General features: G+C 38.2%; 1 protein-coding gene across 5 annotated transcripts in view; it reads right to left on the bottom strand.

Annotated features, from left to right (window-relative positions):
• ABCG2 (ATP binding cassette subfamily G member 2 (Junior blood group)) overlaps positions 1-27,074 on the bottom strand; it is a 74,395-nt gene that overhangs the window by 36,430 nt on the left and 10,891 nt on the right. For 4 of the 5 annotated variants that reach the window (XR_003568358.1, XM_027853387.1, XM_027853385.1 and 1 more), the window contains 3 exons: positions 12,196-12,427; positions 9,548-9,607; positions 2,540-2,654 (listed from right to left, as the gene is read on the bottom strand). Coding sequence is in view for 4 of the 5 variants with exons in the window: in XM_027853387.1 (XP_027709188.1) it covers positions 2,540-2,654; positions 9,548-9,607; positions 12,196-12,407 (387 nt within the window). In the remaining variant the exon portion in view is untranslated. The remainder of the gene's footprint in view (positions 1-2,539; positions 2,655-9,547; positions 9,608-12,195; positions 12,428-27,074) is intronic. The other variant, XM_027853386.1, reaches the window with a different exon arrangement.

The raw sequence follows: 27,074 nt of genomic DNA, 5'->3' as shown, positions 1-27,074 counted from the left end.
GATCAGTCTGGAAAAAGAGAAAGAAGATTCTGAATGCCACAAAGAAAAGTTTGTTGGTCAAGTTGTGAGCCTAGGTGATTGAGGTGAATTAGGAGAACAAGGAAGCCAAGAAGAGGAACGGGTTTTAGGTGAAAGATAATGAGTCCTGCTCTGGGCATGCTGAATTTGAAATGCCTATGGGACACCCAATTCAAAATGCCCACTAGGTAATATGTGCCTATAGCTCAGGAGACTAGTGCTAGATAAAGAAATCTGGGAATCACCTACACAGAGATGATTAATTAAAACCCATCGGAGCTGATGAGATCACCAAATGAGATAATATCGAGGGAAAAGAGAAGTGGGCCCAGGACAAAGTCTTGGGAGACATCCACAGTAGTGGCCGTGACATGGATAAAGATCCAGCCAAAGTGGCTGACGAACAGCGGTCAGACAGGTGGAAGGAGATCCAACAGAAAACGAGATCATGAAAACTCAACAGGAGAGAGGACGTGGGAGGCGAGGGGGGTCAACAGTGTCAGATGCTGCAGAGGAGTCGAGAAGAATCAGGAAAAAGGCCACGTGCAGATCACTGTACTTTGGACAGGGCAGTTGCAAATGAATGATGACAGAAGCCAACTTGCAAAGGGCTCAGAAGAGAGAGGAGGAAGAAGAGGCACTGAGTATAGATAGTTTTCTCAAGGAGTTAGTCAAGAAGGGAAGAACAGACATAAAACAACAGCGAGAAAGGGGGCTGAGACCAAGGGAAGGTTTCTTAAGGATGGGGGAGGCAAAGACATGTTTGTAGGCAGCAGGGGAGCAGGCAGTAGATAGGGAGGGTCTGAAGAGAGAGAGTGCAGGGCAATGGCACTTGGAGAAGAAAGGAAGGGATAGGATCAAGGCTCCACGTAGTGGGGTTGGCTTGGCAAGAAGGGCAACCTTTTCCCCAGAGATCGGACCACGTGAGGAGAGAGTGGGGCATATAGGAGGTGGAGTCCAAATTATGTCAAAGAGATGGTCTGAGGGGAGAGGTCTTCAGCCTCAATTTTTTTTTAGCAAGATCCTCAGATGAGATGGTAGGGTAAGGGGATTATGTAGAAGGCTTGGGAAGCAATGACAACATCTGCAACAGCAGACTAGGAGAATAGAATAGGGAATTGATTTGGGAACAACAGAATGTTTGCCATGCTTCAGTGAGAGGCCCATTGAGATTAGGGAACATAAATTTGTAGAGGACCCAGGCAGCATGGTTTCATGATTTCTTCTAGCTCCATCCAATAGCAGACAAATAGGAACAGAGGAGGCAGATGGTGGGAGTGATCTGGGGCAGGGCATTGACAAGGTATGAAAAGAGGCGAGGGATTTGAGAACAGATAATTTAAAGGTGGTTCACCAAGGAATTGGGAAGAGAGAAGCATATAACTAGTTCAAGGTTCACGGTCTGCAAAAGAATGGAAGGAAAAGATATGAAGGATCATGGTAAAGATGAAAAAAGGGTTGTGTGGCATAGATAAAGACGGAATGATAAAATATAAGACCAAGGAATTCTGAGACTCCAGAAACAAAGAAGTAGAACACTCAATGATGATGGCAAGGTCAAGAATATGACTATTTCCATATGTAACTGCTACAGAGTGGAGGAGTAGGTTACAGCAATTGAAGGGACTGCAGAACTGAGAAGTTGGGGTATTTGAGGGATTATCTTTATGTATGTTGAAGTCTCTTAGTATGAAGGCAGAAGTTAGAAAGGAGAAAAAGATTGTGAGGCAGGCACTAAGATCATGTGAGGAAGGAAAGAGGATGTCCTGGAAGCTGACAGGCAACATCAACTGGGATTTAAACTAGGTATTCCAATTTTGGCATCATGAAGATCACAGGAAGACAGACTGCTTAGTGAAGGCGGCAGAGGAAGGGTCTAGAAGTGGTAGTGAGAAGGAAGAAGTATTCTGACTCATTCACAGGACCAATGAGTTAGGGCAGCATGAGAGAAATGCAGCCAGTATTGGAAAGGGTAGTGAAGAAATTACTGTTACCAGGAAGAAGCTATGCCTCATTTTAGCTTATAGGGAGTCACTGAAGTTTTTTGAGCAGGTAAGTGACATGATTAGAGTTAAGCCTTAAGAATGTCACTGCACAGCTCTGTAGGGAGGCTGAACTGAAGAGGGGAGAGACTAGAAGTAGAGAGAATAATTAGGAAGCAACAGGTAATAAGGGGCTAGCCTAAGGCTCTGGCTAAGTACATAGGGAAAGGGACAGATACCAAAGATGGTGTAGACTCAGTAAGACTTGGCAAATACCTGGATATGAGGGAAAGCGAAAAGTTAAAGCATGACAGGTGCACAGCCCATACATTCTCCATGCACACAAGATACCAGGATCTTTGCAATGCCATTTGATCAGTATATGTTCAACATCAGTCCTGCGCCATATTTCTCATCACAATCAGCCAATGCCATTGAGGATTCAGGGAACGCAAAGGGAGGTAAGGTACATATGGCTTCAGCTCGATCAAGGACAAAAAGTACAAAAAATACAAAGCATCACCCTTACCATTACTTACCTGTACAACATAGCCCGAGTGACATTTGAAGTCGGCGGGCTGAGGAGCCCCGTTTACTAAAACATGTCCAGATAATCCACTTGGGTCTTTCCTGGCAGCTAAGACATCTAATAATCTGTAAGGAAAAAAATGTTGCGCTAAATCCTTAATAAAGGGTTAGAGTTACTTTTTACTTAATAAGACATAAGTATAAATCTGATATTCTGTATCCATTAAGAAAAGTCAGCTAATCAATAATCCCAAAGCTAAACACTATTGGGAACTAACAAAGAATATGGAAATGTCTATTTTATTTAAACCCTCAACTTCTTTTCTATTTAAATTAATACAATGTAGCACCTTCTAAGACAGCATTATGGCACGATGATCAACAATTTCTTCCTGCTTCGTCTCATCCTGTTAACTAGGAGAGTAAGGAGTCCCTGTTAAGTGATTATAGGCCATCAACGGTATACTTTAGAAGCAGAAAACTGCAATAATGAATAAGGAAAAGCCAGATGCAAAGGAGACTGTTTCCCAAAGTTTCATTTCTGGAGAAATCTAGAACCATGTATACAGGCTAGAGAAACACACAGTAGAACCCTGCAGTGGTATCCTTGTAAGTGTTTAACAACTGGCTCTTTTTTGAAGAGGAGTCATTTAGCCATACTTTAGTCTAGTTTGCATGAACATTTTCTCCATTGGGAGGCACAGCCAAGATGGCAGAGCAGAGGCAGTAAATCAGGTGAACTCTCCCAACATTTCCCTATAAACAATTTTAAAATTATACCTCAAATCAAATTGTGGAGTGGCAGAGCCACCAAAAGGTTAGAGTGAGACATTTTTCCAAGCTAAGACAACTTAGGGAGGTCATCAGAAGAGGTCAGTGACACTAGGGTGGGCACAGGCCAAGAGGGCAGCAGGACACCAGTGGCGGACCTTGAAGGCAGCCACTATAGCAACAGCAGCTTTAGGTACTCTCAGCCCAGAGACAGTGAAAGGGTCAGACAACGGGTCAGAGGGAGAAGACAGGGGACCCTTTGCTGGCTCCGGGTGTAGCTGGCAATGACTGGCAACTCTATTGCTTGTAAGTAAATGTGGCTCATAGCTCCAGGGCCAAAAGGAGTACCTGTAATCAGTCACAAAGGAGCAAGGGCTCTCTCTGCAGTTCCAGGGCCAAGAGGAGCTCCAGTGCTTTAGCTACAGGGGAGCAGTGGCCCTTCCTGGGTAAAGACCAGAGCACTGACCAGGAAAGCACTGATCAAACCTCTCTCTAGGTCACATCACCCTTGGACTAAACAATTGCAGACTCCTAGAACTAGCTCTGAAAACAGCAGTATGAAAAAGCCTGAAGCTTGAGACAGAGTCTCTCCCCCTAACTCACCCCCTAAATGAGCAGAGCCCACCTTTAACATAAAGCTCAAAGTCAAGAAATAGGCTGGAAAAAGGAGCAAAGAAACAAAAAAATAACTTGACCATAAAAAGCTACTATGGTGGCGAGGAAGAAAGACACAAACACAGAAGAAGACAGCAATGTAAAACAGCTACAAGCAAAACCTCAAAGGAAAAAAATGATAATTGGACAAATGCCTAACAAGAATTACTCGGAAGAGTTAAAGAAAGAAGTAAGAGGATAGAAAAAAAAATTGGGGAAAGAAATGAGAGTAATGCAAGAATATTATTAAAAGAAAAATAACAACTTGGTAAAAGTAGCCCCCCCCCCCAAAAAAACTGAAGAAAATAACTTAAAAAATGGAATTGGCCAAATGATAAAAGAAACACAAAACATCACCAAAGAAAAGAACTCTTTAAGAAGCAGAACTGGTCAAATGGAAAAAAACAAGGTACAAAAGCTCACTGAAGAAAATATTTCCTTAAAAATTAGAACTGGCCAACTGGAAGCTAATGATTCCATAAGACATAAAAAACAATAAAACAAAGTCAAAAGAATGAAAAAATTAAATAAAATGTGAAATATCTCATCCAAAAAACAAGTGATCTGGAAAATGAATTGAGGATGGAGGGACCTAGGTGGCACAGTGGATAGAGCTCCGGCCTTGGAATCAGGAGGACCTGAGTTTAAATCCAGCCTCAAACACATGACACTTACTAGCTGTATGAACCTGGACAAGTCACCTAACCCCAACCACCTCAAAAAAAATAAAAAAGAAAGAAAGAAGCAACGGATTGAGGAGAGATCATGTAAGAATTACTGTATTACCAGAAAGCCATGATCAAAAAAGAGTCTAAACATATTTCAAGAAATTATAAAAGAAAATTTCCCTGATACCCCACAACCAGAAGGTAAATTAGAAATTGAAGGAATCCACCAATCACAATATGAAAGAGATCCCAAAAGGAAAGCCTCAAGGAATATTAGAGCCAAATTCTAAGGAGAAAATAGTGTAAACAGTCAAAAAGAAAGTATTTGAATATCATGGAGTCACAGTCAGGATCACACGAGATTTAGCAGCTTCCACATTAAAGAAGCAGAAAGCTTTGTAGTATGACATTCCAGAAGGCAAAGGAACTAGGAATACAAGCAAAAATAACCTACCCAGCAAAACTGAGTATAATTTTAAAGTAGAAAAATGGATATTTAAAGAAAAAGAAGACTTCCAAGTATTCCTGATAAAAGGACCATTTTCTATTCAAGAAAATCTGACATTCAAATACAAAGCTCAAAAGAAGCATTAAAAATTAAATATGAAAGAGAAATCATAAAAGAGTCAATTAAATTAAACATTCCCATATGGAAAAATGATACATATAATTCCTAAGAACTTTATCATTATTAGGGCAGTTAGAAGAGTCTACATAGACTCAGGGCAGGAGTGAGTGAATCATGTTGGGATGATCTAAAAAAAAACAAAAACAAAAAAAGAAGGGGTGAGAAAGAGGAATGTACTGGGAGAATAGGAAAGGGAGAGGTAAAATGGGGGAAATTATCTCACATAAAAGAGGAACACTTTTACAGTGGAGAGGAAATTGGGTAATGGGAGTAGCATGTAATGCTTGAACTTCACTTTTACTGGAATTGGTTCAAAGAGGGGAGAATAGGTATGTACCCATACATACATACATACATACACACACACATAAACACACACACATACACACACACACACACACACACAGCTGGATACAGAAATGTATCTCACCCAACAGGGAAATAGGAGGTGAAGAGGATAAGAATGTGGGGAACGGTAAAAGGGAGGGCAGATTAAGGGAGACAGTGGTCAGAAGCAAAACACTTTTGAGGAAGGACAGAATAAAAAAGAGAGAGAAGGACAAACAGAAGAAAATAGGAAGGAGGGAAATGTGCAGTTAGTAGTCATAATTGAATGTGAATGGAATGAACTCACCCATAAAATGGAAGCAGATAGCAGAATGAATTAGAAATCAGAATCCAACAATACATCCTTTACAATGAACACACTTGAAATAGAAAGACACACACACAAAGTTAAAATAAGGGACTAGAGCAAAATCGAATATGTTTCAGCTGAAGTAAAAAAGGCAAGGATAGCAATCATGATCAAAGTCAAAACAAAAGCAAAAAAAAAAGACTGAACTAAAAGAGATAATCAGGGAAACTACATTCTGATAAAAGGCACCACACTGAAGAAATATAAAAAATTTTGGTCTTTGGCTTAGACAGTCACGGATATTGTTTTATTGTTTATTTGCTAGCCATAATTAATAAATTGATCATTAGTAACCCCAAAAAAATTTATAGCAAGTTTCTCTGACAAAGGCCTTTTCTCAAATATATAGAGAACTGAGTCAAATTTATAAAAATAAGTTATATTAAATTAAAATGCTTTTGTACAAATAAAACCAATGCAACCAATATCAGAAAGAAAGAAAGCTGGGAAACAAATTTTACAGCCAGTATTTCTGATAAAGGCCTTATTTCTCAAATACATAGAGAACTGAATCTAATTTATAATAATACAAGTCATTCCCTAATTGATAAATGGTCAAAGGATACAAACAGGCAGTTTTCAGAAGAAGAAATCAAAGCAATCTATAGTTACATGAAAAAAATGCTATAAATCACTACTGATTAGAGACATTCAAAATAAAACAACTCTGAAGCACCACTTCACACCAATCAGAAATGACAAATGCTGGAGGGCATGAGGTAAAATAGGTACACTAATAAACTGTTGGTAGAGTTATAAACTAGTCCAATTATTCTATAGAATAATTTGGAACTATGCCCAAAGGGCTTCAAAACTGTGCGCTCTTTGACCCAGTAATATGATACTAGGTACAGAGACCAAAGAAAAAGTAACAGGACCTACATGTCCAAAAATATTTATAGCAGCTCTTTTTGTGGTGGCAAAGAATTAGAAGTGAGGGGATTCTCATCAGTTGAGTAATGCCTGAACAAGTTGTGGTTTATGATTGTGATGGAATGTTAGTGTGCTATAAGAAATTATGAGGGGGGTGGTTTCAGAAAAAACATGCCAAGACCTATATGAACTGATGCAAAATGAAGTGAGAAGAACCAGGAGATCATTGTGCAGAATCACCATGATCAACAGTGAAAGACTTCGCTACTCTGATCAATACAATGACGGAAGACAATTCCAAAGGATTCATGATGAAAAAATCCGCCTCCAGAGAGAAAACTGATGAACTCTAAGTGCAAATTAAAGTATAATTTCTCACTGTATTTTTTTATGATGTGGCTAATATGGAAATATGTTTTGCATGATCTCACATGCTTAAGTTATATCATTTGCTCGCCTTCTCAGTGTGTAGGGGAGGAGTAGGATGGACGGAAAGAATTTGGAACTCAATTTAAAAAGAAAGGAATTTTTAAAATAAATAATTTTTTAAAAAGGGAAAAAATTTCTCTATTATTTTCTTAAGTCTAGACAATCAACAAAACAATAAATCAAGCCCTGATTTTTAGCATCTTCTAATTTCCAAGATATAAAGATCTGGCATGACCCTACCTATGGGAAAGATGCATAGGAAGCCCTTTTTCCCAGTTTTGTCAGGTAAATAACTACACAGAAGAAAACTCCCACTGGTGAGAGGGATTAGTTAAAAGGCTCAAAAAAATCACAAAATATCTGCAGGTAACAATATCAGATTTTCTTAACCTGGAGTCCACAGAACTCCAAGGGTTCATAGGTAGATTCTAGGGAGGTCTGTAAATTTGGAGGGGATAACAATTTTACATAATTACTTTTCACTAACCACTAACTAAAATTTAGTATTTCCCTCGGTTATGAATGTAGATGACAAACATTCTGAAAAGGGGTCCATAGGCTTCCTTATAATGACCAAAGGGTTTATGATACATAAAACAAGTTGTGATGCTCTCCATCATAAATATAAAAATCTTCAACCAGAATTCAGATCTAATTAATCATCAGAGAACCTGTGAAGTAATAACTCACATTTACTTAAAATTTACAAAGGACATTCCTCTCAACCACCTGAGAGAAAGGTAATACAAGTCTTAATATCTCAATTTTATAGCTGGGGAAACTGAGATGCAGAAAAACTCAAGTACCTGTCCAAGATTACATGGCCAATAAGTACCAGAGTCATTTGAAACCCATTCCTCAGACTCCACATCCAGCACTCTTTCCACCATATTAAACAACCTCAAACAAGACTTACTATCATCCTGAATGTGAGCAAGTCTGGAATAATAGCTCAACTGTCACTATTCAATCTGATGCCACTGAGTATTCCTAATTATGGAATACATGAAATGTATCCATCTTTCTGGATCTTCCTTTATTTTACATTGAACACTTATTTAAATACTATTTGCAGAACACTGTGCTTGATACTGGGACAAATACAAGCCCTCATGGTCCCCTGGAGAAACTGGCTCTTCCATTATTCCCCTCCCCCTAGCAAAATACAACCAACCACTGTCCTAATTCTTCACTGCAAAGCCTTTATAGGTCAAACCTTGGAGCTGATTACCATTCTTCCCCCCCTCCCCACATCCCTCTAGCATTTCTTTTCCTTTTGTATCATGTTAGCCAATCTGATAGGTGTGAGGTGGTGCCTTGGTGTTCCTTTTAAATTTAACATTTTATTTTTCCCTCAATTACAAGAAAAACAATTTTAACATTCTTTTTTCAAATTCTGAGTTCCAAATTCTCTCCCCTCCTCATTGAGAAGATAAGCAATTTGAAACTGGTTATACATGTATAGTCACACAAAACACATTTCCATTTAAGTTATGCTGCGAAATAAAACTCAGACCAAAAAAAAAAAGAAAAAAAAATAAAGAAAGTAAAGAAAAAGTATCTTCAATCTGCATTCAGGATCCACCAGTTCCTTCTCTGGAGATGTACAGCACCCTTCATCCTAAGTCTTTCAGAATTGTCTTGGATCATTGTATTGCTTAGAATAGCTAAGTTATTCACAGTAGATCATTATACAATACTACTGCTACTAGGTATGAATGTATGGTTCTGCTCATTTCACTTTGCATCAATTCATGTAAGACTGATCTCCATTCTTAAAAAAAAATTAGGAAGTTTATTGGATGGGAAATCAGTATACCTCCAAATCAAGGTTTTCTACCTCTTGGCATCTCTAAGATGTGACACTGGTGACTAATCCATAAACCACACTAGACCTCCAACTATGGGACTGTCTACACTCTACCATTCACAATCCCGGCATCAACAAACTTGCCCTGTGGCCTAGAATTGTTTTTAAATGAGCTTAACTGATGCTTAGCTGATAAGCTTCTTTCCCTTCTTAGAAGTCAACAACAGTTGCTATTGCTTCAAATACATTAGTTTTCTGTTCTCCAACTAGATTGTGGAATATGCAATATTTCCAAGAATATTAGCACAGTACTAAGCACAAAGTGGATGTTAAACTAATACTTAAGGATTGGGGAAGACAATTTTAATATATTTTTATATTAAAAAATTACTATTGTAGATTACATAGATTATTCTAATAGATAAATGTTTTTATATTAAAAAGATTACTCTCATAGAAAGATGTGTTCTCTGCTAGTTCAATACTCACGAAGACTTGCCACCACCTGTGGGCCCCAATATGGCATTGAGGCCTGGCTTCATGATCCCACTATAAAAAAGAACATAACATTGGTTCACTACTTCATTATAAAAAAGTGGTTCCATTAACCTTTTTTTTTTAAGGCAATTGGGGTTAAGTGACTTGCCTAGGGTCACACAGCTAGTAAGTGACAAGTGTTTGGTCTGAGGCCGGATTTGAACTCAGGTCCTCCTGACTTCAGAGCTGGTGCTCTATCCACTGCGCCAACTGGCTGCCCCCAAGAGAGCCATTAGCTTTTTAAAAATGCATTTAAAACATTAATGAGGATCGTGGCTAGGGACACAATGCCTTCTGAATAGAATCCAGGTTTCCCTGACCACCAGAAGATAGCAAGAATGATAAAGAAGAAATCAAGGATGAGGGAAATTTGGTGAATGATCCAGTAGAACTATCAGAGAGAAGAATGGGAAGTGGGAAGAGATGCCAGTATGCCTCTCCCAAAATACTGGAGGGATGTGCTAGAGCAGGCCTGCCAACCTGCAGTCACTTTCAGCCCTCCAGCAATGTAGAGAAAAACATCCTTTGTATGTAAAGGAAATCCTTTTGGCATGGCAAGCTGTGCAGGCATGTACTGGAGTCAGCTCTACCCTACTCACAAGACAATTACTAAATTTTCAGTGTGAGCAGTTACACCTCAGAAACTGGCGAGCATTACAAATCAGGACTTGATTTACTGTACTGTCGATCTGTCTAGCCAAGGTTCAGCGAACTATGGCCCAAGTGCTAAATCTAGCCTGCCTCTTGTTTTTGTCCAACCTGTGAGCTAAGAATGGTTCTTATATTTCCAAACATAATAAAACTTTATTTTAAAGAACATAAAAAACATGTTTAGCTCGCAAAAGCTAAAACAGGCAGAAGGACAGATTGGGCTCACTAGTCATAGTTTGCTGATTTAGACTTAAGAAAGTACTAATAATGCAAATTTACCCTATCTAGACTTAAGAAAATTTTAATAATGCAAATCAAACTTAAAAGTGTGTGTGCATATGTATTTTTTCCCAGAAAATTCAGTTATTGAATATTTACTAGAACAACCCTCCTCTCCATCTCACTCCATAAATGTTTCTTGAGATCAGCAAAAAGGCAGAAGAAGGCTCAGGAAATGAAATCATTATTAAGATTTGCAGTGTTCTACCTTCGTCATCTTGGTTGAATGTCATAACACTTCCACTGGGATGGAATGACTTGTCAAATCTTGTCAATTCTACCACCATCAAACTCTCTCACCTGTCCTCTTAACTCTACCTCTCTAGTTCTGGCTCTCATCCCTTTTCGCCTGGACTGCTGAAGATTAGTCATTTCTACCAACTCTCTGGCTCTTTCTGGAGCTCTGTGCAAAGTTGTTCACCTCATGTTTAAAAGAGAATAATGTCTTTCCCTGAACATTAATACGTGATGTCAATGACGAGCAGGTATGAGCAAGTCTAGCCTCCGGCCTCAATCACTGACTGGGAATGAACCAGATTCTTTAATTTTTCCAGTCCTCTTATGTCAGGACCATGCAAACCAACCCCACTCTCCATTGGCCAGTTGGCCATTTGTGTGTATGTATAGAACACATATTAAAAATTTGCTCAGTAAGGAAAATACCACTGACACTTGGCTCCTTTGTCCAGTTTCTTTAGCTTCTCATTTCTCATCTCACCTTGGACTGGCCCTACAAAACGCCCCCTCCCTTCTGTGGTTCTCTGGTTCCTTCAAGGCTCAGCTCAAATCCCACCTTCTAAAGGATACTTTTCCTGGTTTCCCCAGCTACTAATGCCTTCCCCCAGCTACTAATGCCTTCCCCCTCAGCAGTGACCACCAATTATTTACATATTATCTTACTTATTAGAATATAAACCCCTTGAGGGCAGGGACTTATTTTTTAATCTTTTTTTGTATCCCCAGTGCTTAGCACAGGGCCAGTGTCTGGCACAAAATAAGTGCTTAATAAATGTTATTAGTCATTTACAAAGGCTGTTAGAAATGTAAACCAATCAGCAGCCATTAAGTTCCTACTACATGCCAGGCATGATGCTAAATGCTCAAGATAGAAGGAAGAGGTAAAAAACAGTCTCTGCCCCCAAGGAGCTTACAGTCTAATGGGACAGACAACATGCAAACAACTATGTATTAATAAGAGATATATATGTATATAGATAGATAGATGGTATATTATATATGTATATATATGTGTGTAAATAACATATACATACAGGTATGTGTATATACATATGTACATATATGCAGGCACACATACATGTATACACATATGTATATGAGTGTGTGGATTCGTGTGTGTGCATGTATGTGTATAGATACATGCATATACACATACACATACATGCCTTTATATTTATTTATTTATATGCAAAATTGGAAATAGCCTCAGAAGGAAAGTACTAGGATTAAGGAAGACTTGGATATGGTTCTTGCTTAAGGTGAGTGTAGTTTACCTGCGACTCGAAAGAAACCAGAAAAGCTGGAAGACGAAGATCAGGAAGTTGAGAGCTATAGACACGAGGATCAATTACAGAAAATGCCCAAATTCAGGAGCTGTAATCGGCAAGGAAGAACTACGTGCTCGTGACCCCAAACAAGATTCATGGACTTACTTGACATTCTTCAGTATTTCTTTCTTAATGATCTTCCGGCAGCCTATGAAACCAGTCTTCACTTTCACTTGGTAGCAGATGTTATGAAAACTCAACACGGTTGTTGAGGGCTGCTTCTCTGTTCCTGTGGACATCCCTGAGGCGCTCTCACTTGGGCCATTGATGTTTGTTTGGGACATTGGGACTATGACTTGAACCTCAACTGCTGACATTTTGCAGTCTTTGTCTCTCTCTATAATGAAAAGAAAAGAGAAAGTTATGCCATCGATAAGATCATGATCTCATCAAAAGCTACCAATTAAAAGTACCAAAAATGAGATAAAGTAAAATTTCACTTTAGTGAAGGAGACCTATTTTCAGTCAATCAACTTACTATACCTCTTCAAAACGTAAGTGACCATATAAAGCACAGCCATTTAGGCAATTAAAAGCAAAGAGTTATAATCAGTTCTAAGATTTTATCTAATAGGAAATAGCAGATAATAGTAATTGGCCTTGCACCAGACTATAAGAAGTGGCTGCAATTAATCAATCTCTGTTCTGCTGAGGAAATAGGAAGGTTTGGGGGATCTACAAGGCTACAGCTTTTTGCTTTCACTGACAAATATGTTTTTATTTTGTCTTCTTGTATCCACAGGGGGGAAAATAGATTAGCTAATACTAACAATCTATTCTACAACACTTTGAGAGGCAAGGTGGTTTAGTGGGAAAAACATAATCAATGTGGAGTCAAAGTCCTAGGTTCAATTCAGAACTTTGCCAATTACTAACTCGGTGACCTTGAACAATTCATTTAATTTCTCTCTAAATTAGTTTCTTCACATGCAAAATGATAGGGCCGGATCTCCAAGGTCTCATCCAGCTCTCATCTATCTATCATCTTCTGACCTTCATACCTCAATCCCTTAATGAGGGTTAAGGAGGAATCTCAATGCAAAAAAGCAGAATAGAAGCTCAGCGGGGATCAGAAGGCCTTCCTGAGGTCTGAGCTTGCACCAATCACCTAACCTCTTAGAGTATCCATTTCATTTTCCGTAAAATGGAAAAAAACAACCCCAACCTCAAAGGATTATTTAGAGGAAAAATAATGTGAAAACTCTCGAGTACATAAATAGGAATCACTATGATAGTCCACCTGAAAGAAGGGAGATGTATGCTGCCTTTTGGACCACGTGTCTAAAATGCGGCAGACTCGCCGAGCAATGTCAATTTGGAAAAACACGGCCCTATCTGTTGATCTCATGTGGTTAAGAATCAGGGGATACAAAAACAAAAGTGAAACAAACCCCACATTTACATTCCATCCAGAGACACCATGTATACACAGAAGTAGGTCAATATTTACAAGTAATTAGGGAATTTTCAAAGTAATTCTAAGAAGCGGAAATGAAAAGGGAACATTGTAAGCACAGGCGGCAGCCTTTGCAATGTTTTAGGAGATCGAATAGTGTGTATGAGAAACAGCAATGGTTGGAAAGATAGCCAAGTCAAAAAGGACTTCATAGGCCAAAAAGAAGAGCGTATATGTGATCCTGAAGGCAACAGGAAGCCACTATAACTTCTTGACATGGTCAGACCTGGGCTTTAGGATTATCAGACTGTCGGAGGTTTGGAGGGAAGATTACAGAGGCTTGAGTCAAGGAGAACAATCTGAATGCTATTTCAATCATCTAGGGCAGAGGTGATAACAGCCCTATAATCCAGGGCAGAGGTGATAAATGCCTTATTTCAATGATCCAGAGGAGAAGTGATAAGTACAGGAACTAGGGTGGTGGCTGTGTAAGTGGAGAGAAAGGGACAAAAGGGAGAGGTGTCCTGGGGATAGAACTGGCAAGAATGATACAGAAAAAAAAAACTATGAAGAAGTTCTATGTGTTATGAAATCCTGAAAAATTGGGAGCACATTTGGTATTTTCAAAATTACTTCCAACCAAAACATAAGCACTCAATGGCTGGGGAAGTTGCTGGGAAAAAACATAGTAAATGAAGATTAGCAATTTTACCATTTAAATTTAAATTTTAATTATGAAATTAATTTAATTTTAATTTAATTAAAATTTTAAATTTACATAATTTTAATTATGATTTTAATATAATTTACAATTTAGATTTTATGATTTAACTGAGGAACCACAGAAATACCGAATATCAAAAATTCATGAAAACATGGGGATGCATGTAAGGAATGGTTTGGAACAAATAAAGCGCAACCAAACATACACACAATGATGCCTATGCCATATGTGGATAGTGATGTGAAAGGCAAAGCTCAGGTGAAATACAAAGGACCATATGGGCACCATATCATTAAGGACAAGAGCAAACAGATCCCAAGGACAGAGTACGATACAAAAAGAGGCAAAAGACAGTACCTACCCTCAAGGAATTCACAATCTAGCTGAGAAAGTAGCCTGGAAGAATGGACAAACAAAAACCCTGTGGTAATGAGCTACAATAGTAGCAGGGATGTTCAAAACATAAATGAAGAAAAGAATGACTCCAAACCATCTACAAACACAGCCTCAGAGAAAAACAGAGCTTGGACACAAACTCAACTAGAATTACCAGAAGAAATGAAGCAAGATTATTTTTTAGGAGTGTAAAAATGTTTTTATAAATTAAATGAGAACTCTTGAGGAAGAAAAATTGGAAAGAAATGAGAACTCTACAAGAAAGAATTAGGAAGGAAATTGATAGTTTGGAACAAAAGGTACAAAACCTTGCCCAAGCAACATGTTACCAGAAAATCAGAATGGACTAAATTGGAGCTGATGACTCTTATGAGACAATTAATATTAAAACAAAGTCAAAAAAGAATCATTAGAGAAGCTAAAAGCCATGACCAAAAAAAAAAGAGCCTAGACATCCTACTTCAAGATGTCAAAAAAAGAAAAGCCCAGATCTCTTAGAACTAGAGGGAAAAGTAGAAATAAAAAGACTCTACTATTCACCTCTGAAAGAAACACCAAAGTGAAAACTCCCAGGCACTTCATAATCAAAATCCAAAGCTGCCAAGTCAAAGAAAAAAATATTGAAAGCAACCAGAAAGAATTCAAGTGCCTAGAAGCCACAATCAGAATCACACAAAATTTATCAACCACCTCTATAAAGAAGCAGAGAACTTGGAATACAATATTCTAGAAGGCAAAGGATATGGGCTTACAACTAAAAATAACAACCAGAAAAACTAAGTATAAGGATACAGGAGAAAAAAAATGGACCCTTACTGAAATAGAGGACTTCTAAATATTCCTGATGAAAAGACAAGAGTTGTACAGAAACTCTGAAATTCAAATAAAAAAGTTAAGGGAAATATAAAATGGTAAGCATGAATGAACAAAGATAAATGAATAAACAAGGATAAATAATAAAATAAACAAGGATTACATTCTAATACAGGGAGATGATGATACATGTGACTCTGTGCCCAATCATCATCAGGGGTCAGAGAGGGAATTTAATTAGACAAAGTCCTGGGTGTGGCTCTGTTACCTCTTACTCTGACGAGAAGTGGGGAAAAGGTAGCGGGCAAGGGTGGGAGAGGGGGAGACTGAAGAATGTTGGGGAAAATTATCTCATATAATTAGGATTTACAAGCAGACATCTATACAAATATGGAGATGGGTGTGTGTGGCAGGGAGAGGGGGTTAGGGGAAATAGCTCACATTGCAACCTGACTCTCATTCTCATCTGAACTAGTTAAAGGAAGAATATACATACATATATACTCACAATTGAGTATAGAAAAACTGAAGGGAAGAGGAGGAGAGAGGAGTAATTAGAGGGAGAGTACATTAAGGGAGGGATTAGACCTAAGCAAAATAAACTGTAAGGATGTACAAAAATATTTGCAGCTCTTTTGGAGGTGACAAAGAATGGGAATCTGAGGGTCTGTCCATAAATTGGGGAACATGAAAAAATTACAGTATATAAATGTGATAGAACACTACTGTGTCGTAAGAAATGGTAAAGGGAGTTTCTGAGAAGAAAATTATTGAGATTGCAAAATAAGGCAAATTTTGGGGGGAGGAAAACATTGTCAATTTGAATTTTTAAAAATTAACTGAATTTTTGTAACAGGGTTTGTTTTTCTTTAGTTCTTAAGTGGGGTGAGGGGGGAGAATGAGAAATAAAATGCAGATTTCTGCTTATTGAAAAAAAATTTTAAGAGGGATTAAATAGTGTTAAGAAAATTATTTGCAAAAGTTAAGAACTATTGTCATTTGACAAAATGTTAACAAAATGACCAAACTGTTCATAGTACTTTCACTTGTTTTTTTTTTTTCTGTGAATGTCTTTTGTTTGGGAATATTACAAAATTTTAAGCCCTACTTACTTGCGTCCAAGATTTCCAAAGTCATGGGGCAACTGTCCTTTTGGATTTCACTCTCTCAAAGTAATGACAAATAAATAGAATAATTTAATTAATGAATTTAGTTCTGGCAGATTTGTTCCAAAAATGCAGATTATTGAATGGTTCTTCCACAAGTGCTTTGTAATTTTTCTAGAGCAATCCAGTTGCTCTCCTCCTCCTGTTCCACTCTAAACCTAACTCATCATCCATCTGTACTGTCTGTCCCATAGCTACATTACATGTGTGTATGTACATACACATAGGTGTACATATATGTATATATACACATATACAAATATATACATATATACCCACATACTTTATATGTGTATATATATTATACACACATACTTTATGTGTGCATGTATGTGTGTGTATATGTATATATCTATGAATGACTAAGTTGTCTCTTTTTTTATTTATTTCAATCACAGCCACTGCTTGAAAGAACTTCATTATTTTCAGATGGAGCTCACAGCCCACTTGAGTCTCTGAGATCTATCTCCTTCTACCCTGATTCTCTCTACCTCTTGAAACAAAATAGTGTATTTTTTCTACTTCTTGACAATCTGCCAAAGATCTCAAGCTCTCTTCCCGATAAAATCTTTCACTTTCAACTCTTTAATTCAATCCAAGAGTTGAGGAGTAGATCAGACATCGGGGATACATAAACCAGGAAAAATGGGAAAGATCCCTGTATACAAAGTAAATGCAAGGTCATTTCAGGAGGGAGGCCTATATCTCACAGGCTAATCTTTGAGATACAAAAAAAAGCCTCCTGAAGATGCTGCTAGACCTGTGTTTGTAACAAAAGCCAACAGACGCTGAGCTGAGATGCTAAGAGATACGTACATACGTGTGAAGGCAAGGAGATAAGAACAGGGGTAATGGATGATGCTGTATGTGAGCAATATGTGAAGACACTGAACAGGTGGGAAGGGTTTTGAACACCAGATGACTTCATATTGGATCCTGGAGGTGACAGGGAGACACTGGAGTTAATGACTACGAGGATGACATGGTCAGACCTGTGCTTTAGGAAGAGCAAATTAACAAAGGAGTGGAAGAGGGCCAGAAAGGGGGGAGGTGGCCTTGAGGCAGATAGACCATATGTATATGTGCAGGGGTTGGGAAGACTGTGTTGTGGTATGTTCTTGTTGTGGTTGTCATTGTTGGGGGAAATGTGTTACAAATTCTAAGCCTATGTGTAACAAGTCATTGGGTGTTCGAGCCCTTGATAGAGTTTTGAATTCAGTTTCTAGCTTGGGATATCCCATCTGACGCACTGCTGTTCCACCTTCCTAAAACCCTTTTGACAGACTCTTAGAGGGAGACGTGTGTGTGTCTCACTAGTTAAGCTAGATATCTAGAGATAGATAGATAGACAGACAGACAAACAGAGGGAGGAAAAGAGAAGACAGAGCAAGCTATCTACAAATATTTAGATATCTATCAACAGATATAGATAAGATATGTACACACAAATATATGAAGCTTGCCCATAGGGTGTTCATTCCAATCCATGCTGAACTCTGGGCAACAGAAATGCTTTATCAACTGGATCGTTTCCTGACAAGAACAGCTCAAACTCCTTTGAATGATAACACATCTCCTCTAGGAGACTAGCTGAAATCAGTATAATGTCATCTGCATCTGAGTATCCTGTGAACCTCACTTTGTCCTGAATTCTTAGCTACGTCTCCATCACAACAGTGATACCTTTGGTGAGCATGCCCCTCCCCGTTTTATGTCTTGCCTGATGATTGTTGTCAAAGGGTCACTGAACTTTCTCACTCATCGTTAAAGCAGCACTTTTATCCTGAAAAGACTAATTAAATGTGTTTATGATTCAAAAATATCTCCTAGGTAGCATGACTGACAGTCACTAGACATTATAAGGAAGGATCAGCAGATTTATAACACTTGTTTTGTTAAAGAAAATACCAATTATATGTAATATATAAAAATATATAACAATCGTAATATAACATTACATATTATTATATAATTATACATAATCTTTAGGTTTGACAATTCTTTTAAGGACTATGTTACAAGATAACCAGCAAACTTCTGTGTGATACAAAATATTTACATGGTCATTCACTATGTCATCATAAGAAACTATAAAGATTCTACAATTTGAAAGTCTTGTTTAATAAAATTAATGACATCAGTGACATTCTGTAGCAAGTTGTACATTTCTGTCTTACTGGCTTGCCTTTGAATGATGCAAAGAATGAATTTCATGGTGGTGCTATCTTTGTAAATTTACCCAGGAATTCTTTTTTTTTTTTTTAAATCAAAGAAGACACTCCATTAGTGGTTACATTGACAATTTTATCCTTAAAACACACTTATTTTTTTAAAAATTCATTTATCATTTAGACTGTATCTTTTTCAGTATAATGGAGTACGGGCCCAAACTGAAACCTTTGTCCCAATTTGGGCCCCATTTGTCTACCGGATCTAGAAAACCTTTGGACTATCTAAGAATTCTCCCACTAGATCAAGGAGGTCTCTGCCGTTCCCCTAATTCCATCAATTAGCCTTTCATTCTGGCTACACCCAATGTCCTACCCAATCTCCTAATTCTCCGTTACCCTTAACCTACCCTAGCCCTCCCTATGGCCCCGAGTCATTTCCCACACTTAAGACTAGCCTACTCCATTGTCTAGGTCCCAGGAGTTCTGTTCACCCTAGCTTACTGGCCACTCCCATTCAGATCTTCCTTAGACCCCTTCTCCAGTCACCCCAAACTACTTGGCCACTCCTAGATTCCTCCCACAGTCTTTCTGTATATAAAGTCCGTCTTGTTTCCAGTAAGAGGCTCAGATTCCTAAAATCTAGCCAATACCTCACAGACTCTCAGATTCCTCAAGAGTCTGGCTAATCTGGTGGATCTTTAATAAACCTCGTCTTTCTTTGGCTGAAAGAAGGCTTGGGTCTAATTCTTTCAGGCAGAACCTAAGTGTCGTCATCTCAGGGTCCCAGCCCCCTAAACCTCTAGACCTCATCAAGTACACCTACACTGTCGTGAGTTTTCCTCCTACCTTAACATTTTCAGTCTCTTCTGCAGGAACATTACCCATATCCAGCCCCTAAGTGGAGGTGTCCCCCCAAAGCACTATAAACTCTTTTATAAAAAAAAAAATTATTTTATTTTTAATTTATGGAATAAAACAAGAGACACTGAGTGATGTACCCAAGGTCATACAATAGTAAGAAGCAGCAGGAGGAGTACTCATATACTCCATTTTTCCCACGAGACCACTCCCACTGGTTTGATGATCATTTCTACAAAGATGATTTTCAAATTCAGCTCTAATCGTTCTTCAGAACTCCAGTCCCTCAGATACCTACTGTCTCTACCTGCATGTCCTGTTTTAGATATACGAAAATAATTTTATCTTTCATTTTAACCTCACTGCCCTTTCAAGTTTCTCGATTTCTGTCGAGGACACCACTTTCCTACACCATTACTTGACTCTTCCCACCCCTTTCACCCAATTAGTCACCAACCTTGTCCTCTGCTTCCACAAGTGACCTCTTTTATTTGTCCCCTCTCACTGGGCCACTCCCCTAATTCAGGTCTGCATCACCTCTTACCTGGATTTTTTAAATTGAAAGTGTTAATATTTGACATGAAATGCTCCAAATGCACCGTGAACAGCTTAAAACAGAAACACCTACTTATATAGCCAAGTCATCAGTCCCCTAGAAGTCACCAAAAAACACTTTGTGAAATATATAGTTAAGGAGGAGGTTAAAGTCAACTGAGGTAAAGCTGTCTAGAAAGTGAATCTGGCTTCCTCCAATGGATTTCGGTTGTTCTTGTGTTTGGTTATTCAAACACAAAGCAGACTATAGGAGTCATTAACTAGAAGCAGATCTGACTGACACCAGCAAGAAGCATGAGATAAACTTCCTCTAGTGTAAACAAAAGTAGGCATCCATTCATTTATTTTATTTTTATTTTGAACTTAAAGCCCAAATAAAATGAGCATCTGCATCTATATGGGGTATATAAACAGAACAGAAAAAGAGGACGGTTCCTGAAATTGCAAAGCTATCCTGCTCGTCTATGACTCCTTCAGGTCTTCCTTCTGTTCATTTCTATGCATTTCAAAAAATGTTTCAATAAGCCTCTCTTCTCTTTTTTTGAAGGGGGCCAATGCAACCCCTCTTCTTCCAATTCCTCCCAATTGAAAACCAAAAAAGAGAAACAAAATCCACAGGTTTAATGATCATTTCCAAGCCATTAATTCCCAGATTTATATAGTTAATACTTGTCTGTTCCCCGAGCTCCAGCACCATAGCAGTTTGTCAATGGAACACTTTTAATTGGATATCCTGTAGACATCTCAAATTTGCCATATCCAAAACAGAATTCATTATCATTCCCTTCCAAAACTTCTTATTGTCAAGATCAATACGTTCCTTCAGACAGAGTTGATAAGCTGGTTGGTTTTGAGGAACTTCTCCCCATCCCCTTTTTAAAAATCCTTTATTACAAGGATCTAGCTAAGGGTTATATTCAGAAATGAAGGGGATATATTAAAAAGGCACCAATAAAAATACAATCAAACAAACAGATATAGCACAGCTTAAAATATTTCTGGAACAAAGCTAAAAACATATAGTCCTTAACCAAGGATAGAGTTCATCTAAAGAGTTCTTATAAAATTATCTTTGCCTGAAATTTTACAAATCTAAACAGAACTTTAAACTGAAAAGAGAGAAGATGAAAACTATATAGAGACAAAGACGTATATAGATATATAGATACATATGTATATTTATGTGTGTGTGTATACATACATATATGCATACACATACACACCAGTGTAACATAGGAAGAATAAATAAGATGCCAGGTAATACACAGGAGATAAATCTAATAAGGGGCCAGTAACAAAAGCCATGACAGATATATTAATTATGAATAATAACAACAAAAGATATGAACTTAAGAGACTAACTTCAACATTCTAAGTTTTACTGAGATGATGGGATGTAATTCATAACTGAAATAAAGCTGTAGCAGGTATATAAGCCATCCTGTTCAAAAAGAACAGAATAGATAAATAGACTAAAGGGGAGAAGAGAGATAGGAACAGAAGTGGTTGTCATTGGAGCACACTATAGACCACCAGCACAGAAGGAAGACATAGATACACAGTGTTTAGGTCACAAGCCTGACAAGGAGGTTCAATTATCCAATAATCTATGGAGCTCCCTCTTTGCTAAAAGCAGAACAGTGAAAAGACTACTGGGTTGCCTTGATAATTTCTTTTTTCAAAAAGGTAGGGACCACAACTCAGTGTATGGCTAGCTATTTCTACATCTGATTCTGACTAAAAAGAAAGTGGCTGCTGAAACAGAAATAATGGTAATTAGGGAGGAAATGACCATTATTCTCATAATATAATTTATGATAAAGAAAGTGAAAAAAACAGTTTGATATGCACCCTAGATTCTGAAGAGCAGCTTTCAAAAAGTTTAAACAGGTCATGTAGGTACCCAATGGACTAAAAATTCTGCAGGGAAAGTCATCCTTGGAAAAATCCTGGAAGCTCTTGAAAATGAAATTCTAAAGAAGCAAATAAAGGCAAGAAGCAAGATGCCTAAAGAGTAGAGAAGGGTGACTGTAACTTTAAAATACATGAAGGAAGCAGGGCCAATGATGGAAATATGATTCAAAAAAAAAAAACAGAAAATAATTTTAGAGGAGTAGCATCAGTAGTCCTAAAGCTCAGAATAAGCAAAGATGAATGAGCTTTAAAAAACAAACAAACTCTAAGTTGGAAGAACGAGGATTGAAAATGATAGGACTTCTCTAATCAACAATGATTTAGAGCATTTTTTCATAGGACTATAGCCTCCTCCAGAGAAAAAACTGATATTGTCCTAATACAGCCTGAAGCATACTATTTTTCACTTTCTCTCTTTCTGTCCCATTCTTTTGTTTCTGTTGTTTAAATCTTCTTGTATAAAATGACTAATATGGACATGTACAACCTATATCAGATTGCTCACTCTCTCAGGGAGGGGGGAGAGGAGGGAGGGATAGAATTTGGAACTCGAAACTTTTTTTAAAAAATGTTTAAAACTGTTTTAACAATGTAACCGGGGGAAAATAAAATACTAAGAAAATAAAAAGTAGATGTGATGTTTGAAAAAAAAAAAGAAAATGGACAGTGCTGATGCTTAGAATGGATGAGATAATGACAACAGATTGCTGAGAGAGGACCTAAATCTAGTCAATTCTTTTGGTTCTGTTTCCTGTGTCAAGGAGAATGATCTTTGGAATAAAAAGACTCATGGATCCACACACAGTTTTAACAAACTGTTAAGGGGGTCCATGGCACTAAAAAAAAGTTTAAGAATCTCTGCCGTAAAGAAAGAACTTTGAATTTCTTTAGGATAAATTAAGATTATGTGTTCAATAAACACAAATTACAGTAGGCCCATTTCTCTATTTTCCTACTGTCCTGGGGCACAGTGGATAGAGTTAGAAAGATTCATCTCTCTGAGTTCAGATTTGACCTCAGACCCTTACTTGCTATGTGACCCTGGGCAAGTCATTTCACCTTGGTTGCCTCAGTTTCCTCATCTGTAAAATGGGCTAAAGAAGGAAATGGCAAACCACTTTAGTATTTTTGCCAAGAAAACCCCAAATGGCATCACAAAGAGTCACACACAACTGAAACAAGTGAGGAACAACTATTTTCCTAAAAAAGAAACAGGAGTTCACTAAAACATAATCTAATCCGTCACATAAGAGTTGGCAGATCTCTGAAGTGGCAATTCAACTTTCTGTAAAAAAACAAAAACAAAAACAACTAAGTACAAATCTTATCCTTATGGATGCCATTTGCCTACTGAATTCCATACCACTATTTCACCAATCAGAGTAGTCAAACCATGGAAAGTCAAAGCAAGTAGCAGTACCATCTAAGCACACAGCTTCCTTGAAAAGGCAAAACAATATCTGTGTAGGTACCACTCCATTTAGATAGAATGCTGCTACCTTCATTGAGCACCATAACACTAGACAGAGCACTTGCCAAGGTCACGTAAATACGCCACACCTCTGTTGTACTTTGTCCCTCATTATCTCCTAAAGCCGCAAGCACTCACAACAAGCCTGATGATAAGAATGCAAAGCTGAATGAATGTGCTCAAAAGACTTAGGATGACATTTGTTCTAGCAAATTACAGTCTTTTAACTTAACCTCAAGAATAACATTAAAATATTAAAACAATTATTTAGTCAACATAAAATTTCCATTTCTATATATGCTTCAAAGACAGAGACCTTGGATCCTTTCAGATAACACTGCACGGAGTGGGGGATGGTGGAATGAACTCTAGACTTGGATCAACGGATCTGAGTCGAAACTTAGTTTTGCTACTTACTGGCTATGTGAGCTTGGACAAATGACTTCACCCTTCCGGGTCCAAGCTGTTGGAGTTGTTTCCTGCTCCAAGTTTGTGATGCTATATTCATGAAGGACTTCAAAAACTAAGACCCTCACTTAAGGAAAATGAGGTTCAGAGAAATATTAGAAGTCATAAGCTCTGGTTCAGGGATTTTTTAACAAGTATTTTTAAACTTTATTTTTAGTTTATGGAATAAAACAAGCATTTCTGTAACACAGTACAATAAAAAAGATGACTGTATATGAAACTGTAAATCTACTATGCACCACTCGCTATTCTTTCTAGGTGCTTAATAGATGCTTCTAAGAGGAGTCAAACAATCAAAGGAAGCAGCTGTAGCGGTGCTGTGATCTTCCAGAATAAAAAGGCTTAAAGGTGAGAAGGGAAAGTTCCAGGGTGAGAAAGCAGCTATGACACGATGGAGAAAGAAGTCCAAGGAGTTAAAAGCAAAGCTGGAAAAAGAATGAAGGGTCCTTAACCTTGGATCTATGAATTTGCTGTTGTTGATTTTAATATTTTGATAACTGAATTTCAATATAAATGACTTTCCTGGTAATTCTATGCGGCTTGGAGTGCAGCTCTAACTAATCCATGCCTTCTCATCTGATGTAAAAGCCTCCGTAAAGGATCTCTGTCTTTGGACTTTTCATCTTCTATGCCTGTGTAGCAGTGCCTGGCACATATAAGCGCTTAGTTAATGCATTACCTACCTTACTGTCATATATGTGTGTGTGTGTGTGTGTGTGTGTGTATCTATATATGTATAGATATATATGTACAGATACGTATATATATATAGATATGTATAGATATATACACACACATATAAATTGAACAGGTGCACACATTGTGTAAAGCATTTGCTTAGACATAGGGGTTCCTCACATTTTTTGTATTATCGACCCCTTTAGTAGTCTGGTGAAACATTAACCCCACTAGGAACAAACCACCAGCCTGGCTTCCTAAGGCTTACCAGTACACATGTCTCATAATGTTGCTCACAGACAAGGTTTCCCCTCTATCAGTCAATCAGTACTGCCCTCAAAAGAGCCCGTGTCAGTAACAACCCAAGAGCAGGCTGAGGGTTAGGGGGCCTTCCTGTGGGTTTCCTTTCCTTCTAGGTATGGGATTATTAGCTGGTTACACCCAAGTTCTAAATAGTGGTTTATGATCTAATTGTTTATCAATTAATTTGATTAATACCTGATGACATAAGCCACAGGATCAGTAAAGCAAACTACAATCCCCACCCCCAAATCCAGCCCTCTACCTGTTTTTAAACAGGCTCTTGAGTAAAATAATTTTTACATTTTTAAATACGGTGTTATTGGGACACAGGCACGCTCATGCACACTTTGTCTACCATTGCTTTTTCCCTACAACAGCAGGGCTGAGTGGTTGCAACACCAAGGCTCTCATAGTTTCTCACTGCGGCTTGGAGCGCTAAAATTCAGTGATACCATTAATCAGAGAGGCCGTTAGGTGGGGTACAAGATAGAGCCCTGGGCCTGGAGTCAGGAAGCAGTGAGTTCGAATCTAGCCTCAGACACATACTGGCATACTCAAACTGTCTCATTTTCCTTAAAAAGTGACCTAGGGATAATAATAACATTTACTTTACAAGCATTTAGCACATAGTAGATACCATATAAATGTTTGTTCCTTTATAGTTTGATAATATTTTGGATGTCACATACATTTTCATACTATGACCTCTTAAAATATTACGAGTGCATACTCATCATATCAGATGGGGGGGAGGGGCTTTATTATGATTTTTTGAGCTCAGGTCCAGAATTGGAATTTTTCTTCAGGGAAACCACCTTCAGCCACTAATATCAAATACTGAATGGCTTTGTAAATTAGCTTTTACTGCAGAGACCTGATTACGCTTCTTAAATTCAACCTTAAAATCATATGCTTATGGACTGATCTCAGTATTTGGCAGTACCTATGTGTGTGAAGACATTATTGGAGCCAGAGGCAAAATATTAGAGCAGTAGGAAGCAATACAATGAGCTCCTCCCTCCAAATGGATCTAGAAAACACACCCGACAGAACGAATGAGGAAGAAACCAAAACAAAACAAAAGTCATAGTAAGTGATCCGTCCAATACAAGTCTGCATAGGAAGACATGTGAATACTGGGTACCTGATCAGGCCAGGAGCACACTGTGCTCAGAGCACTCCAGAGACTAGCGAGAGCCTGTGAAGCAGGGCAAGAAGAGGTCTCAGACCCATACCAGGGCGCAAGTGCCAACTGGCAGCTTTGCCAATCTCTATCCAGGGTGGACTAAGATGGGGACTTACACCTAGGGATGGCATTCCTGGGTACAGAGGCCATTGGTGTGCACTGAAAAAGGAAGAAGTCCATTAGCACAGAGCAAAGCGGGATCTCGATTCCAAAATCTAGCCCAATCTGCAAAGCAAAAACCATTGAAGAAATACCAGACCACAGAGGAACCCACAACTGGGCCACTCAACCAACAGCGCCTCCCAGATGGCTTGCAGGGGCTGAGTCCAGCAGCATCTACTGCTGTTCTGATCAAAACACAGGTCAGAAACCTACATAGCTCAAACCCAAAGTGCAGGAACCAGACTTAGTCCTGGATTAGACCACTCTGGGAGTACTGCAAGCTTGCTTGTCCCTGAGATCTTAGAACAATACAATCTCAAGAAAGCAGCAACAGGACCGACCTGGACCTTGTCTCCATAACTGCAGCAGAGTTCAACCTTAATATCCAGCACAATGTAAGGAAGTAGACCAAGAATGAGCTAACAAAAAAAAGAATCCTGCCACAAAAAAGCTGATTATGGTGGGAGGGTAGCTCGAGACACGAACACAGAACGGAATGATTCATCTATAAACAAAGCCTCAGAGAAAAACACAGCTTGGTCACAAACTCAACAAGAATTATTGAAAGAGATGAAGTAAGAGTTTAATTTTTTTTTTAACAAATTAAATGAGAGTGTTAAGAAAAAAACTGGAAAGGAAATGAGAGCTGTGAAAGAAAGAATTTTAAAAGGGAATTAACACCTTTTATTTTCAGTTTTCAACATTCACTTTTATAAGATTGAG

This window comes from Vombatus ursinus, unplaced genomic scaffold (genome assembly GCF_900497805.2).
Source record: "Vombatus ursinus unplaced genomic scaffold, bare-nosed wombat genome assembly UNPS02009975.1, whole genome shotgun sequence".
Taxonomy (NCBI): Eukaryota; Metazoa; Chordata; class Mammalia; order Diprotodontia; family Vombatidae; genus Vombatus; species Vombatus ursinus.
The sequence above is the reverse complement of the archived record's forward strand: the minus strand, read 5'-3'. Positions and strand labels throughout refer to the sequence as shown.